At 36.2% G+C, this 16918-nt stretch overlaps 1 protein-coding gene across 3 annotated transcripts in view; it reads left to right on the top strand.

Annotated features, from left to right (window-relative positions):
• TTC17 (tetratricopeptide repeat domain 17) overlaps window positions 1-16918 on the top strand; it is a 140849-nt gene that overhangs the window by 40563 nt on the left and 83368 nt on the right. For all 3 annotated transcript variants that reach the window (XM_019036745.3, XM_019036740.3, XM_019036743.3), the window contains exons 7-15: window positions 294-438; window positions 920-1059; window positions 2834-2994; window positions 4392-4504; window positions 6936-7082; window positions 8460-8575; window positions 8732-8897; window positions 10079-10156; window positions 10290-10514. In XM_019036745.3, coding sequence (XP_018892290.1) covers window positions 294-438; window positions 920-1059; window positions 2834-2994; window positions 4392-4504; window positions 6936-7082; window positions 8460-8575; window positions 8732-8897; window positions 10079-10156; window positions 10290-10514 — 1291 coding nt within the window. The remainder of the gene's footprint in view (window positions 1-293; window positions 439-919; window positions 1060-2833; window positions 2995-4391; window positions 4505-6935; window positions 7083-8459; window positions 8576-8731; window positions 8898-10078; window positions 10157-10289; window positions 10515-16918) is intronic.

Below are 16918 nucleotides of genomic sequence, written 5' to 3' on the forward strand. Positions count from 1 at the left end.
TATGATTCACATGATACTTGAATGGAATTATCATAAACTAAGTTTAACTTTTCTTAAAGCAAATATAAGCCCTAAAGAAATTGTAAAATCGTACAGTGTCTGGAATACCTTATTTTAATGACAAAATTTGTAGCTATCAGATTAAGAGCCATCAATAATTTAAAAATGAAACACTATGATTATCTTATTTTCTCCACCTATATCTTAGTTTCCTAAGCACAAGTAACTTTGAATGTCATTTTTCCTTGTCAAGTGGTTCTACATAATCATGGAATATGTGCTGCTTTCCTTAGGCACAATAAAGACATTGCCCTGGTCAACCTGGCAAACGTTCTACACAGAGCACACTTCTCTGCTGATGCTGCTGTCGTGGTCCATGCAGCTCTGGATGACAGTGACTTCTTCACCAGCTATTACACTTTGGGGAATATATATGCAGTAAGTACTACTCTTTGTTTCATGAGTCATGCTAGTTGCCACTTTCTTTTCTTTTTTTTTTTTCCTCTCCCCTCAGTAGAATGTTACTTTTTTCCATTCCTTTTTTGGTCTGAACGATGGAAATGAAATTAGGAGGAAGAAAAATCCTCAACACAGTAATGTAATTATTCTAGCCTCTTGCCAAAAAAACAATAATAATAATTACATTGGAATTTTAAACTTCTACAGGGTACACCTTTTAAGGTTAGCAATACCTGCCAACTAAACCATCCTATAGTGTGCCTTAATATTGTAGGGATCTGGTCACTGATCAAAATAATGGTCACTGTAGAGTAAGAGGTAGGTGTGATCTCATAAATCATTAGAGGATTTGGACAGATGCAACCAGGCCATGGCTAACATTTTTTTTTCCCGTGTGTGTGTGTGTGTGTGTGTGTGTGTGTGTGTGTGTGTATGTGTATGTTTGTTTTTGTCTCTTCAGATGCTTGGGGAATATAACCACTCAGTGCTCTGTTATGACCACGCTTTGCAGGCCAGACCTGGGTTTGAGCAAGCTATAAAGAGGAAGCATGCTGTCCTATGTCAGCAAAAACTGGAGCAGAAATTGGAGGCTCAACATAGGTAATTGAGAGGAAAAATTTCACTCAAACACTAGCACTATCGAACCTTAGGTTAAATCTGTGTAGGGGATATCGGTGTTAATTTGGTAACTGGAATTAAGAAAGAAACCTCTTCACTACTGCAAGTCCTATCCTTTTTCTGTAAGTCCTGGTGGTTTAGCACAATTCAGTGGTTGTGTAGAGGAATATCTTTAATTGTCTGGATTCCTGCAACTAGAGAATATTTGTAGTAAAAGCTGTCACTTACATCTTTACAATTTTGACCATTGATTACTTTCATGAAGTCAGTTGGGGTGGGGAGACTGGGATACTTAGTTGACTACTTACTTTGTTGACTGCATTTTTATTTGCATAGAATATACTAAGTTTCAGTAAAATCACTTACATGTGCAGTAGTTGATATTTCTCCTCTTGGAGAGAGGTGGTGGCTCCTAGGGTTGAGTTATTGTTAAGGTAGTTAAATGGCATTGAGAGACATTATTTGGCCCACGTTTTAGTCATGATTGTGTGTTAGGTTGTACAGTAATGGAATTCTATTGTATTTGATCCTTGAGGTATAATAAGTTAAAAAACATTTCCTTCAATCAGTAGGGCTAGTTAAGAAACTTCATGTTAACTCAGAAGTGAATTTTTCATATCTCAGAATTAGCTGTAATATTTGAGTTTACTTTGGTTAGTAGAGAATTAAACAGAGATTTAGAACTCATTAAAGTTTTGTATTTGCTTCTTTTCCAATCTTTTTAAGGCATAATGTGGTAGGAAGTAAAAAGGATGACAGCTTGCTTATTCATAACTGGTTTCTGTTATACCTGGCTGAGCTTTTTCCAGTATCATGCTCTTAATAATTGAGCTGGCTCTATCTTTACACAATCTGTATAGTTCCTAAAATCTCTATATGTTACAGTGTGTAATAGGCAGTATGGGTTTTCTGATTAAATGTAATCAGGCAGCTGATTTACTGAAATCAGGTGGTGAAGCATATTCCTTTCGAAGCATAGTTTCTGTAGTTTTTCCTGGCCTGTAACCAATAAGCTAGAGTATGAAAGCAAAGTACTGTGGCCCCTAACTCTTAACTTTGTCTTTAAGCAGAATCTGGGGAAAAAGTGAAAAGGAGGAAAGGATTCTAGAAAGACTTTGAATGTTGATGGAACTAATGCAAATTTTGTAGAGAGAAATAGAGTTGTTAAATACATAAACTTGTATATCGTCTTGTATTTTTTTATGGCACCTGAAAAATGCAATATACCATTTGATGTCACGATAGTTGTATTGCCAGGTGTCATGGCTGATGCCTGTAATCCCAGTTATTCCGGAGACTGAGGCAGGGTGGAGGGGAGGAATCACTTGATGCCAGGAGTTCAAATCTAGCCTGGGCAACATAGCAAGACCCAGTTTCTAAAACTAAATTAGCCAGGCATGGTGGCATGTGCCTGTAGTCCCAGATACTCCTCAGGAGACTGAGGCAAGAGGACCCCTTGAGCCCAGGAGTTGAGCCCAAGAGTACAAGGCTGCAGTGAGCTACAATCAGGCCTCTCCATCCAGCCTTGACAACAAAGCAAGACCCTATTTTTTAAAAAAGTTGTATTTAAAGGAAGAATTTCACATTTATCTTTTTGCCCTAGTATTCTTGAACTGGTGGTACAGGATTGTATGTTAAATAAAAGGAAAACACACAGTAATTGTTGCTGAGAACCAGAAAAATCTGTGCATTTAAGTGGGTTTAAAATTTATGATTTTATAGCTCTAACTTTTTCCTGGTATTAAAAAATGTTAAGATCTCTCCAGCGAACACTGAATGAGTTAAAAGAGTATCAAAAGCAGCATGACCACTACCTGAGACAGCAGGAAATCCTAGAAAAACATAAACTGATTCAGGAGGAGCAAATCTTAAGAAATATCATTCATGAGACTCAGATGGCAAAAGAGGCACAATTAGGTAAGTAGTGACTCCAAGTAATTGAAGACAGGTTAGGAAATTCACTTTTAGCATGCTTTACTATCATAACTTTCTTGTAGCCTTAAAGCAGTGTGAAGTTGTGTTTATGACTTCCCTACATCTTGAAAGCATGATTCATCACTGTGGGTATACCAGGAGGCCTGGGGAGCTGGTTTGGTCTACCTTGCTTTTTTCAAATTTACATTTTGAAATAAAAAACAAGTCTTGTAGATCCTAGAAGTCTTAACAGTTATTTGCGTTCTGTGTTCAACAGCAGTTTTTTTTCCTACCCTAATATGCATATCAGTCTCCTGGAGATCTTGTTGAAATGCAGATTATGATTCAGTAGGTCTGAATTGAGACCTGAGAGTCTGCCTTCCTAATAAGCTCCCAGGTGATGCTTGTTGCCGCAGGTCTAAAAACTCTGCACTATGGGTAACAAGGCCTTACACTAAGTGAATACAAGCCAGACCCACCCTACAAACAACCCATCCATACTCCTTTTTTTCTTGCTCTCTTAAAAATGGTATTTTAGAAGTAAAATTTTAGACTGGAATTCTTAACCTGGGTCAATGGATTAGTTTCAGGGGGTTCTGAAATCCTCTCCAAAATTGTATGTAGAATTGTGTATGTGTCCAATTTTATTTTTCTGGGAAGAGGGTATATAGCTTTTATTAAAATCTCTCAAGCATCTGTGATCCACAAAAATAGAACCACTGGTTTATAGGAACTTGGGTTGGCATGAGAACAATGATTTGGTTATATCTAGAATGTTTTGTTTCTAATGACAAGGGAGCAGATCTGACAACTCAATACCAGAGAATAAATTAATAGAATCTCTTAATTATACCCTTCTCCCTTGATAAGTATGTTGGTCAAGAAAGCCTCTTAACCTTTGGCACTTAGCTGTGACCATTTATAGTTTATTTTACAATTCCCTTAACAAGTTTTCTTTGCTATTATGAGTGTAAAGAGTATACTCAGTCTTTGGAATTACTTACTGCCCAGCATATTGAAATGCAACCAGAGCTCTTATATATGCATTTGAAACAAAATTATGAAGTATGTATAGCAAATTCTCTCCAGAAAGATGGCCAAAGTCTCTTAAAACGATGTAATCACTAGATTTTACAATCATAGACTATAATTGCTGAAAGATACCTCAGTAATCATCTAGTGGAGTCCCTTTGTTTTTGTAGGTGGAAAAACCGGGACTTCTTAGAATGATTTATTTGATTAACCATTAATGAATATTTCTCTATATAAGTACATCCTATGTAAGTAGCCTGCTAGGCTCTGAGGGATACAGGGTTGATACTAAATGACTTAGTCTAAGAAAATCACATTGGCATTGTTGACCTTGCTCATCATTTGTGTAATTTCCTTTCTTATTCCAGGAAATCATCAGATATGCCGACTGGTCAACCAGCAGCATAGTTTACATTGCCAGTGGGACCAGCCTGTACGCTATCATCGTGGAGATATCTTTGAAAATGTGGACTATGTTCAGGTCTTTTTCTTGGTCCAATCTAATTCTTATAAACGTTTGCTTTATAAAGATTTTTTAAAACTTTTGTTTTTCCTCTTGATTCTTTGTATATTTGATCCCTAAAATTTGTGATTGTCATTTAGATCTTTAAGATTTTGAGGCTGGGCACAGTGGCTCACGCCTGTAATCTCAGCATTTAGGGAGGCAGAGGCAGAAGGATCACGAGCCCAGGAGTTCAAGACCAGCCTGGGTAACATGGTGAAACCCCATCTCTACAAAAACATATATAAATTGGCCAGGTATGGTGGCATGCACCTGTAGTCCCAGCTACTCGGGAGGCTGAGGCGGGAGAATCATCTGAGCTCTGGAGGTCAAAGCTGTAGTGAACCCAGATCATGCCATTGCACTCCAGCCTGGGCGACAGAGCAAGACTGTGTCTCAAAAAATAAATAAATAAATAAATAAATAAATAAATAAAGAGCGAGAGAGAGATTTTGATTATCTGTTATGTTGTTATGTTTACGAAGTCAGATTTTATAGGGAGTACTCAGTAACTCCATGGATGCTTTCTATTTCTCAAAGTACCATCTAAATATTTATATGCACATGCATTTGATTCTTTTCTCCTTTACCATGGGAGCTAGAATTGGGCTATTATTATTATTGAACTCAAAGCTTTCATCTCCCCACTTTCTCTTTTAAAGTAAGACCTATTTAAAATTTGAGAGCAACCATGCTATTTGTTTCCTGAAGTAGTCAGTCCAATTATATTGCCTCAACCAATACCACCAACAAAATGCTCATTATCAACAGAAAATCTTTATTAAGCCCACTGCTACGTGTGTACTTTCTCTCACTTTCTGTCGCTGTATATACACACATGTATACACACACACACATACACGTATACAATCCTAATCTATCTAGTTGGGAAGAACTAACACATGTAATGATACCAAATAGTATATAATAGATGTTGAATAAGTGGTACAGACAGCAAGTACAGCCAGAATTCTGAGTATAAAAAAAAAAAGATTCAAACACTGAAACTTTTTGAGCACTGACATGATGCTCAAAAGAAATGATCATTGGAGCATTTTGGATTTCACATTTTTTGATTGGGATGCTTAACAGGTAAGTGTAATAAAATATTCCAAAATCCAAAAAAATCTCAAATCTGAAATACTCCTGATCAAGCATTTCAGAAAACTGATACTCAACCTGTATTAGAAATAAAACATTTATTCTATCTTAGAGAAAACTCATCATGTCTAATCGTAGATACAGAAATTTCCAGCAATAACTAATTAAGATAACTAAGAGATTAGGAGAGCATCTATAGGAGGACAAACACAAAAACTTAGAACTCTTTAATCTGGAAAAATCCAGACTGCATTGGGAAAAAATAAGAGACAAAAATTAAGAAGCCATTTAAAAGGGGAAATAGTGATAGGGACCAAAAGCTTCCTATGAGTATTGTAAACCAGCTCCCAGCAATATCTCATGTTTGGTTTCCAAGGGAAAAAATAAAGAAGACCAGATTCACACCCTCTGGGATTATAGCTCTCTATCTTAAAACCAAGCATTTTAAAGGGAAGAAGGGGGATGTTTAGAAATGAAATAGATTGAAACCCAGTGTACCTTTTGGACTTTTTGATGGTCTCAAGACAGATCATTTGAAGGAGTATAGCTTCCAATAGTCTATATTCATAAAATTGTATCACCACTATATAGTGAAAGAATCCATTCCTATTCATAAAGACCTAGAGCTACAAATTCATCATATTCATTCCTTTTCCTTTTGTCTTTCCTACCCCATCCCATCCCCAGTCCCATTCTCATTATCTAGCAAGGTTTCAGAAATACGCAAGCATCTTTGTAAGTATATCCAACATTGTTCCACCTTGCTTTGAAGGAAGGCTGTATATGTTTGTGTTCTCTCATCTAGGTTACCCTTTCACCCCCAAAACTTTTCTTTGTAATTGATTGCACAACAGTCTGTAATCCTTAAGTGATAGTTATAGAACCCTTAAGAATACTTTCTTAAGTTCTCTCGCCTCTACCCACACACGGCACACTAATTTTAGAGTGGTGAGCATTTTAGTGTAGGAAGAAAAGGGGAATAATGAACCAGATTTCTCAATTAGCTAATTATTAACCTAAAGAGACTAAATCATAAAAATGAAGCAAAGGGACAGGAAAACGACCTATGCCATTTTTCTCATACTCCAATAGCAAAGTTATTGAAAGTTGCTAACTATGTATTATCCATGAAAGAATATCGTTGGGGCATAGTTCTTAAAATTAAAAGATCCAATTGCTTTATTACTGAGCTACTTTCTGATTTTCTACTAATTTTGAATATTCACTCGCTTTTTTGGTGTGAGTTAAATTATAGTCACAACTCCTTTTCCACTTTCAATTTGATTGAACTTTTTGTTTCATTTTCTAGTTTGGTGAGGATTCATCAACCTCCAGTATGATGTCTGTGAACTTTGATGTTCAATCAAATCAGAGTGATATCAATGATTCGGTCAAGTCTTCTCCCGTAGCCCATTCTATTCTCTGGATTTGGGGCAGGGACTCTGATGCATATAGGGTAAGTTAATAGAGGATGACGAAGCAGTTTTTTCAAACTGGCAAGATCCATTAAAGCAGTGGCCCTCAACCTCACTGATTAATATGTCCTCTATGACTGTTCAGATTAGTTCAGCAAACGTGTAGTACATTTCTATTAAATGGAAGCCATTCTGCTAGGTAGTGAATGAGTAAGATGCAATTTCTGCCTTGAGTTTTTCCCAGTCAAGTAGAGCAGATAGACACCCTGATTTCAATTCAAAGCTTTATCCTCTGAGTATTATTACCAACCTTAACAAGTTTCTAAACTTGACCCAAGCGTATGTTTTTATATACTTCGCTTAATCGGCATTCTTTTATTGAACTCCCACCTGTGTGCCAGGCTAATGCTGGCAGTATAATAGATAAGCCCCCTTGCTCTTCTGGAGCCTACATTCTGGTAGATGATACAGACAATAAACAAGTTAGTACATGTGCCTGTCTAGACTAGCTAAGAAAGAATTGTAGGTTAGCTGAGGCGGATACCAAGGTATGAGGACAGAGACTATGCGCTTTTTATTCACCATTAAATTTTCAGAATTTAATCAAGGGTTTAACAGAATTAAACAGCCACTTAGATTTAATTATATTTAATATAAATCCCTCAAAGTTTGATAGCTTGAAGATTTAAGTTTAGTAAGCCTCTGGTACATATTATTTATTTTTAGAGAAAATTAACATTTTACAAATCATAAAACAATTGTTAAACTTTGGCATTGGCAAAGAAAAGACCTTAGTTCAGGGAAAAATAGTGTTCAATGCCAGGTTTTATAGGCTTATGTATGCTTTCAGGTACAAGTCTTAAGCTCCACCTCAAATTAAATACAAAGAAAATGTGCCTGTTACTACAGGAAGTCCAGAAATAGGATAAACTTCAGGTTTGATTGATTCAGTGGCCCAATGATGTCATCAGTGACCCATTTCTTCTTTTTCTTTTTTTTTTTTTTTTCTTCACTCTGCCATCCACAGTATTGGTTTCATCCAAAAGCTTGGTTTTTTTCATGGTCATAAGATGACAGCCAGCAGCAACTGGAACAACACGATTTTTTGTTCATGTGTAACGTAAGAGCCTAAGACTTGCTTCTCTTTCCGAAAAGCCCCAAGCAAGCCTCTTCTTGTGTCTCACTGGCTCAACTGGCTTATAACCACCCAACCCTGAACCAGTCTGTGGTAAAGCAGGTAGAATTACTGACTTAGATTAATAATCTGCAGTGGCAGGAATATTATAGAGTCTACCATAATCTTAAGATATTATAGTTTTGTTCAATTATTGTAGTATATTTGTCATTTTAAAAGTTTATTTAGCATATTGAAATATTGAATCCAAAGAAATTTATGAGAAATTTTGTTTCTTTATCAGGACAAACAGCATATTCTATGGCCTAAAAGAGCAGATTGTACAGAAAGCTACCCTAGAGTCCCTGTTGGTGGGGAATTGCCAACGTATTTTCTGCCTCCGGAAAACAAAGGACTCAGGCAAGTGCTGATGGATTTGGCAAAGCACCTGATTCTGCATGATTGTCATCTAGCGGTTCTTTGAGAGCACCAGCCTTGGACTTGAAAGGTTAAGTCTTTATCTTGAAGTCACCCAAACTTTGAAAATATGAATCTTGTTCCTTTTTCTTGTGCCAGGATCCACGAACTCAGCAGTGATGATTATTCTACAGAAGAAGAGGCCCAAACCCCTGACTGTTCCATAACTGACTTCAGAAAAAGCCACACTCTGTCCTACTTAGTCAAAGAATTAGAGGTTCGCATGGATCTGAAAGCCAAAATGCCAGATGACCATGCACGAAAAGTAAGGCTCACTTAGGCTGGTATTTATTGCCGTCCACTCTGGGTGACTTCAGAAGCCTCTTAAATGGAACAAAAAATTGATAGAAGGTAGCTGTTGAGCTTTAAGTCTATAAAATGGAAGGATAGAGTTAAAGAATTGGTGAAATGATGGCGAAGTCAGTCATGCTATTAAAGGAGTGCCAGAGAGTTCCTCGGGGCTGCTATACATAGATCACCTAAACACTATTCCTCTAACGCAGAGCACTTCAAAGATGAGTAGCACAGAACTCTCTGTTACCTAATGGAGTCGGTGTAATGCAGGCCATTGCAACCACTAAAAGTTAGCTTTGCATCCTCCAGGCCTCCAGAAGTTTATATAAATTGAAAGCTTGAAGAATCTCTTTCTCTGGCCTTATCAACCCTGCTGTGACCTTATATGAGGTCCATAGGAATTTATATTAATTTGATAATGACTCTGCAAACAGAAGTTCAATTATGCTCTTTTCCTAAATTCCTATTAATTATATATAACTACGAGTGTTTTATTACTGTATATTACCATATTAGATATCATTCCATAGATAAAAATGAAAAAAAAATTACCTTTTTAGCAATCACAGACCATCACAACCACTTTTTTTTTAAGTTAATTTCAAAACTATAGGCACTTACTATTACTTATATTCAACAGACATTTCCTTAGGCAAAAAACATTATGTGCCAGACATTGTTTTGGATGCTAGGAATACAAAAAGATAAACAGACCATGATCTGTGCCTTAGAGTTGTTTATAGTTATATAAATGCTGCAGGAACATGAAGTAGAATAATTGAGTATCTGGTATTTTCCAGGAGGGAAAGATAGTAGATTTTTATTACATCAGATGTTTCATGCTGTTGTCTTTTGAGTAATTTCTTCTTGGGTTCTGAACACTTAGGCTGACTTTAATGGGGTATGGTAGGTTACTTTAATGTGTGGGGGTATATATGTCTTTTTAACTTTTTAGTTAAACTATTACATACATGTGAGCAGGTCAACACCTGTTGGTATGTCAATGAATTTATGTCATATATATGATCATAAATATTTGTTCAAATTAGCTGTTCCTGAGGAGCTTAAGAAAAGACTGCCATCTATAGAAATTCTTTTCAAATGTCTTCCCTGTTATTTTCAATTGAGTCAGTCTTCCTTTTGATGTTTCAGATTTTGCTTTCCCGTATTAATAACTATACTATCCCAGAAGAAGAAATTGGGTCTTTCTTATTTCATGCTATTAATAAGGTGAGTCATTTACTTTAGACATCTAAAACTTAAATGCTTCTTAATTATAAGTAAAAGTTAAAATGCACTTATTAAAAATCTTATTTAGAACAAGTACTGTATTCTTGTACTAAAGTATTTTTGGATTTTTCAGCCAAATGCTCCTGTCTGGCTCATACTCAATGAAGCTGGACTATACTGGAGAGCAGTAGGAAATAGCACTTTTGCTATTGCCTGTCTTCAGAGGGCTTTGAATTTAGCTCCACTTCAATACCAAGATGTTCCTCTTGTCAACTTGGCCAACCTTTTGATTCATTACGGCCTTCATCTTGATGCCACTAAGCTGCTACTTCAAGCTTTGGCCATCAATAGCTCTGAGGTGAGGTTTTAAGGGTTTTCATAGTTCTGTATACTATGTAGGGTAACTCAAATTTAGATTACAATTTGTATTTTTCTAGGGAAAGCATAAAAAATGTCATGTTTTGTCTTTCACAGTAGCGTTTGCATTATTTCAGGAGAGTGTGAAAAAGCTTTTGTTTTATTTTGATGTGTTCTTTAAATTTTGAGTGAAATTTATAATTACACAGTTAAGTTTTTTTTTTTGGAAACTTACATTTAAATAAGAATAACATAGCTGTAAAAATATACTTCCGCTTTTTTATGTCTGTCTGAAACATCTGGTTTGTATTTTATCCTACTCATCACAGCATGCGCACTGCTTAATATTACACTGTTTTACAACTTTAATTTATAGAAATATTTATACCATTCAAGCCAGAGGACAGTTCAAAGGTGGTTTTGATAAGAATAAATAGATACATTGATTTTCATGCCCCAAACCTCTCACATGCAGCTTATGGAGTTACTTCAGTGCTTTGTAGTTCATGGTTTTGAAGATACAACTTTTGTTTTTCATATTTTAACATCTCTGATATCAGGATGGATGTTATAATTGCTGTCATTTTAGGTTTCATGAAATTCAGTTATAATAAATATACAATTAAATTGATTTTATACATAATGTCTAAATGTTTATAGGTTTTGTATTCAAAGAAACCTTCAGAAGGGATGTGCATGAATGGTTGAGGTTTATTTATGGTATCTGAAAACTGATTTTTTAAGGATGAGAAGAAAATATTGCCTGTTTTTTTTTTTTGAAATACACAAATTCACAACTGGATTTTAAGCAGAAGTTTACAATCTCAATATTATGTAACAGGTCACATTGCCAGAGAAGTACATCAAATATTTATCTAGTGCTTACTGTGTACCAGGTGCTGGTACAGTGGGAACAGATGTGATAAAGTGGGCAATGGAAAGCGCAATGCAGTCGTATTCCCTTGAAACTTTTCGTGATTCCCTTTTTACTGTTTTCAGCCAAGGGACTTAGGTAGTATTCTTCTGAAGAAAAAAGACCTCCTTTAGTGATCAGTTACCTTTTGATATTTTAAAATCATACTAAAATTTTAGTTGTTAAATACCATGGTGCTACAATAAGAATAAAAAGATAAATTAATGGATCAGGGTGGGTACCCCAAAAATATACCTTTTTTTTTTCTTTGAGACAGGGTCTTGCTCTGTTGCCCAGGCTGGAGTGCAGTGGCGTGGTCACGGCTCACTGCAGCCTCCACCTCCTAGGCTCAAGTAGTGCACCCACCTCAGCCTCCCTAGTAGCTGGGACTACAGGCATGCACCACTGCGTATGGCTGAATTTTGTATTTTTTTGTAGAGATGGAGTTTCACCATGTTGCCAAGGCTGGTCTTGAACAGCCGAGCTCAAGCAATCCTCCCGTCTCAGCCTCCAAAAGTGATAGGATTACAGGCATGCGCCACCACGCCCGGCCCCAAAAATGTTCCTTAATCAGCACCCTCTTCCCAACTTTTGGAAATTCTTCCTTATAAGCATGTCTTCTATACAAGTATTTCATAATGTTTCAACTCTACTGTACAGGTGATCTCTAAAAAACTTATTCCTACCTAATTTTAAAGCCCTCAATTTAAATGGTTGTATAAAGGACCAATGAATTGATATGCCACAACCTATTTTTCTGTTGTTGCATATTTAGGTTGCTAACAGTACTTAGCTATTATCAATGATGGTTTTCTGCAAAGGCCTTAACGATTGTTAGCAGTGGAATTACTAAGTCAATAAGAGAATGAATATTTTGATGGCTCTGGCACAAAATACCAAACAACCCACTAAAATGGTTGGGCCAGTATATATTGCCATGAACAAGGTCTAAAAATATTAATTCCACCTGTGTCTTTATTAGAATTGAACAACTGAAATAACTGCCAGTTTTTTTTATTGTTTACTAGAGCCAGGCACGATGCTAAGCATCTTACATGTAGTAACTAATTTAATCCTCACAACAAACCTGTGAGATGGAATTTCCCCTTTGATAGGTGAGGAAACTCTTAAGAGTTAAATGTACAGAGTAAGGGATTTATGGGAAGTCACAGAGCTTGGTTTTGAACTCAGGGAGATTGGCCACAGGGCAAATACTCTAGTCGTGTTATACTACCTCTGAATTAACATTTATAAAACAAGTTTCGCTTGCTTAAAAATACCACCTCTCTGTTGTAACGTAAAGTTTTATCTTGTGGTTGTTTTTGTTTTTCTTTTTTTTTCTTTTTTCTTTTCTTTTCTTTTTTTTTTTTTTTGAGACAAAATCTCTCTCTGTCACCCAGGCTGTAGTGCAGTGACATGATCTCAGCTCACTGCAAGCTTCGCCACCCAGGTTCAAGCTCTTCTCGTGCCTCAGACTCTGGAGTAGTTGGGATTTCAGGTGCATACCACCATGCCTGGCTAATTTTTGTACTTTTAGTAGAAACAGGGTTGTATTTTAATAGAAACATGTTGGCCAGGCTGGTCTCAAACTCCTGACCTCAAGTGATCCGCCCGCCTTGACCTCCCAAAGTGCTGGGATTACAGGTGTGAGCCCTTATGCCCAACCTTGTAATTGTATTTTTAAAGTAAAAGTTTGTATATACATTTTGTTCATTTTAGAATTTTGTTTTTTAGATTTTGTGCAAACCCTTTGTATGATAAACTCTTTAACTCCATCTCTCATGTGTTAAAAATATTTTCTCTCTTTGCCTTTTTTATCTTAGCATTTAAAAATTGCCCTTAAGTTTGCCAGTCTTTTCAATGTTGATTTCTATTGTTAGATTTCAAGTGTTCTCACTAAACTGTTTGTTTTTGTTTTCCGTGGCTTAATCTTTGAATAGTTGGCTCTCAAATATATAAAGATTTTTTCCTGTGACGTCTCCTGGATATTTTATAGTTTTAGGCTTTACAGTTAGGTCTATGATTCATTTCAAGTTAAATTTTCTTTGTAGTGTGAGGTAGGGATCAAAGTTCATATTTACACGGATATCCAGTTCTTCAGCTTCATATCTTGAGAAGCCTGCCCTTTTCCTGTTGAATTACCTGTCACCTTTGCCCTGAACTCCAGACTCCTTTATTCAACAGCTTACTTGACATTTCCACTTAGATGTCTAAAGGGCGCTCTAGAACAAAAGGCCAAAACCAAACTCCTTAACGCGTTCCACATTTATTCTTCCCAGTCTTCTTCATTTCAGGAAATAATAAAGCTATCTTTCCAGTTGCTCAGACCAAAAACTTAGGGGCTTCCTTCATACCTTTCTCCTGTTCTCAGGGAAAATTCAGTCCACTAGCTAACCTTGTTGATTCTGTTTTCAAAATATACCTCAGATTTTACTACTTATCATTGCTTCTACTGCTGTCCCATCCAAACCATAATTATTTTTGTCTGGATTATTTTAATAGCCTCTAGACTGGTTTCTCTGCTTCTGCCATTGTCCCCCAGTCTGTTCTCATACAGCAACAGTGAAATCCTTATAAAAAGTCAAATGTTGTTATTTGTTGGCTCAAAATCCCTGCAGTGGCTCTCCATAGAACTCACGGGAAAATATGAATTTGTAATGATGTAGAAGGTCCTACATGACCTTGTTACTTTTCTGACCTTACCTCTGTCAAGTCATTCCTTAGCACATTCTATTCTAGCCTCACTTGCCTCCTTGTAGTTCCTTGAACATACTAAGCATGCCCCTACCTCAGGTCTTTTGCATTTTCTATCCTCTCTGGTTGGAGTACTTCATCCCACCAATATTCTTCATTGCTTACTCCACCTCCTTGAAGTCTTATGAATACTAACTTCTCAGTAAGTCCCTCTCATACTACTCTATATTAAATGGTGCACTCCCCCCGCCCCCCACAATCTAGTGCTACCTCTATTTCTTCCTTCTATATTTTTCTCCGTCCCATTTTGCTCACTGACATCCCCACACTGGACTGTAAGGTCTATGAAGACAGCAGTTACCTTTCTTATTTTCTGCTGTATCCTCAATGTTCAAAAGTATGCCTGCAACATAGTAAACACTCAATACTTATTTTTTCGTTCAAGGGATGAAGTTCAACTTTTTTTCCAAAATGCTAACCAGTTTATCTCAATGCAGGATATTTTTACAGCCGTCATTTTGTCATAGGGATAATTATAACACTTTGTTTCCTTATGCAAAATATAAAGATACATTTGAAGTCTAAGTATGGGATTTAATTTTGTATCTGGGTGTGAACTACTAAGTAATAGTTTGAATGTAATCTGAGCTGCTTAGGTTAGACTTCCTTAATCTAGAATATTTTTTATCCTCTGGCTTGGTTACAGTGAGACATTTCTGATGATCTAACAGCCCCAGTCAAAAGCAGGTAATTGGATAAATCATAAGCATTGTTTTACATAGGGATATATTGTACAGTTTGAAAATAAAACATTCTTAGATCTTTTTAACTATTTTTAATAATAAAATAAATTTAAAACATATGGTTTGCACACAAGCAAATATAAAAACACTATAGATGTATTTCAGTTAAAATGACCTAAACTGAATACTTTGGGCTGCTTATGAAAACAAAGTCTCAGCAAACAATTGGAAAATAGCATACAAAGTACACTGTTTACAGTAGCATCAAGAAAACATCAGATCTGCTGTGGTGGCTCACACCTGTGATCTCAGCACTTTGAGAGGCTAAGTGGGGAGGATCGCTTGAGCCTAGGAGCTCAGTACCAGCCTGGGCAACACAATGAGATCCACTCTCTACAAAAAAGTCAAAAAAAATTAGCCAAGTGTGGTGGTATGCACCTGTACTCCTAGCTACTTGGGAAGCTGAGGTGGGAGGATCTCTTGAGCCCAGGAGTTCCAGACCAGCCTGGGCAACAGAATGAGACCTTGTCTCAAAAAAAGGAAATAAAGAAAACATCAGATTTCTAAGAATAAACCTAAAAGAAGATATACAATATTTATATACTGATTACAAGATATCACTAAGAGAAAGAAGACATAAATACAGGTTGAGCATCCTAAATTCAAAAATCTGAAATCCCAAACATTCCAAAATCCAAAACTTTTTGAGCACCAACCTGACACTCAAGGGAAATGCTCATTGGAGCATTTTGGATTCTGGATTTTCAGATGGGGATGTACAGCCAGTAAATATAATAAAATATTCAAAGATGTTAAAAAATCTGAAATCCAAAACATTTCTGGTTCCAGGCATTTTGGATAAGGGATACTCAACTTGTAAAGGGAGATATACATCACGTTCACACATTGAGAGAGTCAATATTGTTCAGATGTAAGATCTCTGTAAATCAATTTTATAGATTCAATTCAATCTCAGTCAAACACCTAGTAATTGCATATATGTGTTTGTGTATTGATAAGTTGATTCTAAAAGCTACATAGAACTGGACCTAAAATAGACACACACACGCACACACACACACACACACAAATGGGGGCAGGGTGATGGGGAGGAACAGAGTTGGAAGGCTCTTATTACCAGATTTTGAGATTTACTATAATTAAAAGAGTATGGTATTGGTTCAAAGATACTCAAACATAGCAATGGAACATAATAGGGAATTTAGAAGTAGACCACCATGAATATGGCCACTGGTTTATGACAAAGGGGTACCTGTAGTTCAGTGAGGAAAAAACATTTTGGTTTTTCAGTAAGTTAGTGCTAGAATAATTGGATGATATCCTTATGGAGAAAGATAAGAACTTTGACTTCTGCCTCACACCATACACAGGATTAATTTGAAGTGGATCATGTACCAAAATATGAAAGATAAAACAATAAGCCTTCTTTATGAAGACATAGGAGAAAGTCTTTATGACCTTGCAGTAGGCAAAGATGTCAAAAAGCACTAATTATAAAAGAAAAAAATGATAAGCTGAACTTCATTGAAATTAAGAAATTCTATTTATCAAAAGATACTATTCAGAGAGTAAAAAAAAAACCATAGAGAAGATTTTTGCAATAAATATTTTTAACAAAAGACTAATATATAATATAGACAGAGAGCTCCTTCAAGGCCTTAAGGGCAATCTAATTCCTTTAGATAGAGAAAAGAACAGGCACTTCAGAAATGAGGATATCCAAATGGCCAATATAGGCACCTGAAAAAAAAAAACCCTCAACATTATTACTCATCATGGAAATGCAAATGAAAACCACAGTTAGACACCACTGCAGCTCACTAAAATAGCTAAAATTAAAAAGACTGACAATACAGTCTCTGAATTCTCACACTTGCTGATAGGAGTGTAAATTTGTGCATCCATTTGGGAGACTATTTGGTTGTTATCTACTAAAACTAAATATAAATCTACCTTACAACCTGTGCTAAGTATATACTCAAAGAAAATGAGGACAATGTGCCTATCAAGACATGTACAAGAATATTCATAGTA

This window comes from Gorilla gorilla, chromosome 9 (assembly GCF_029281585.2).
Source record: "Gorilla gorilla gorilla isolate KB3781 chromosome 9, NHGRI_mGorGor1-v2.1_pri, whole genome shotgun sequence".
Taxonomy (NCBI): domain Eukaryota; kingdom Metazoa; phylum Chordata; class Mammalia; order Primates; family Hominidae; genus Gorilla; species Gorilla gorilla.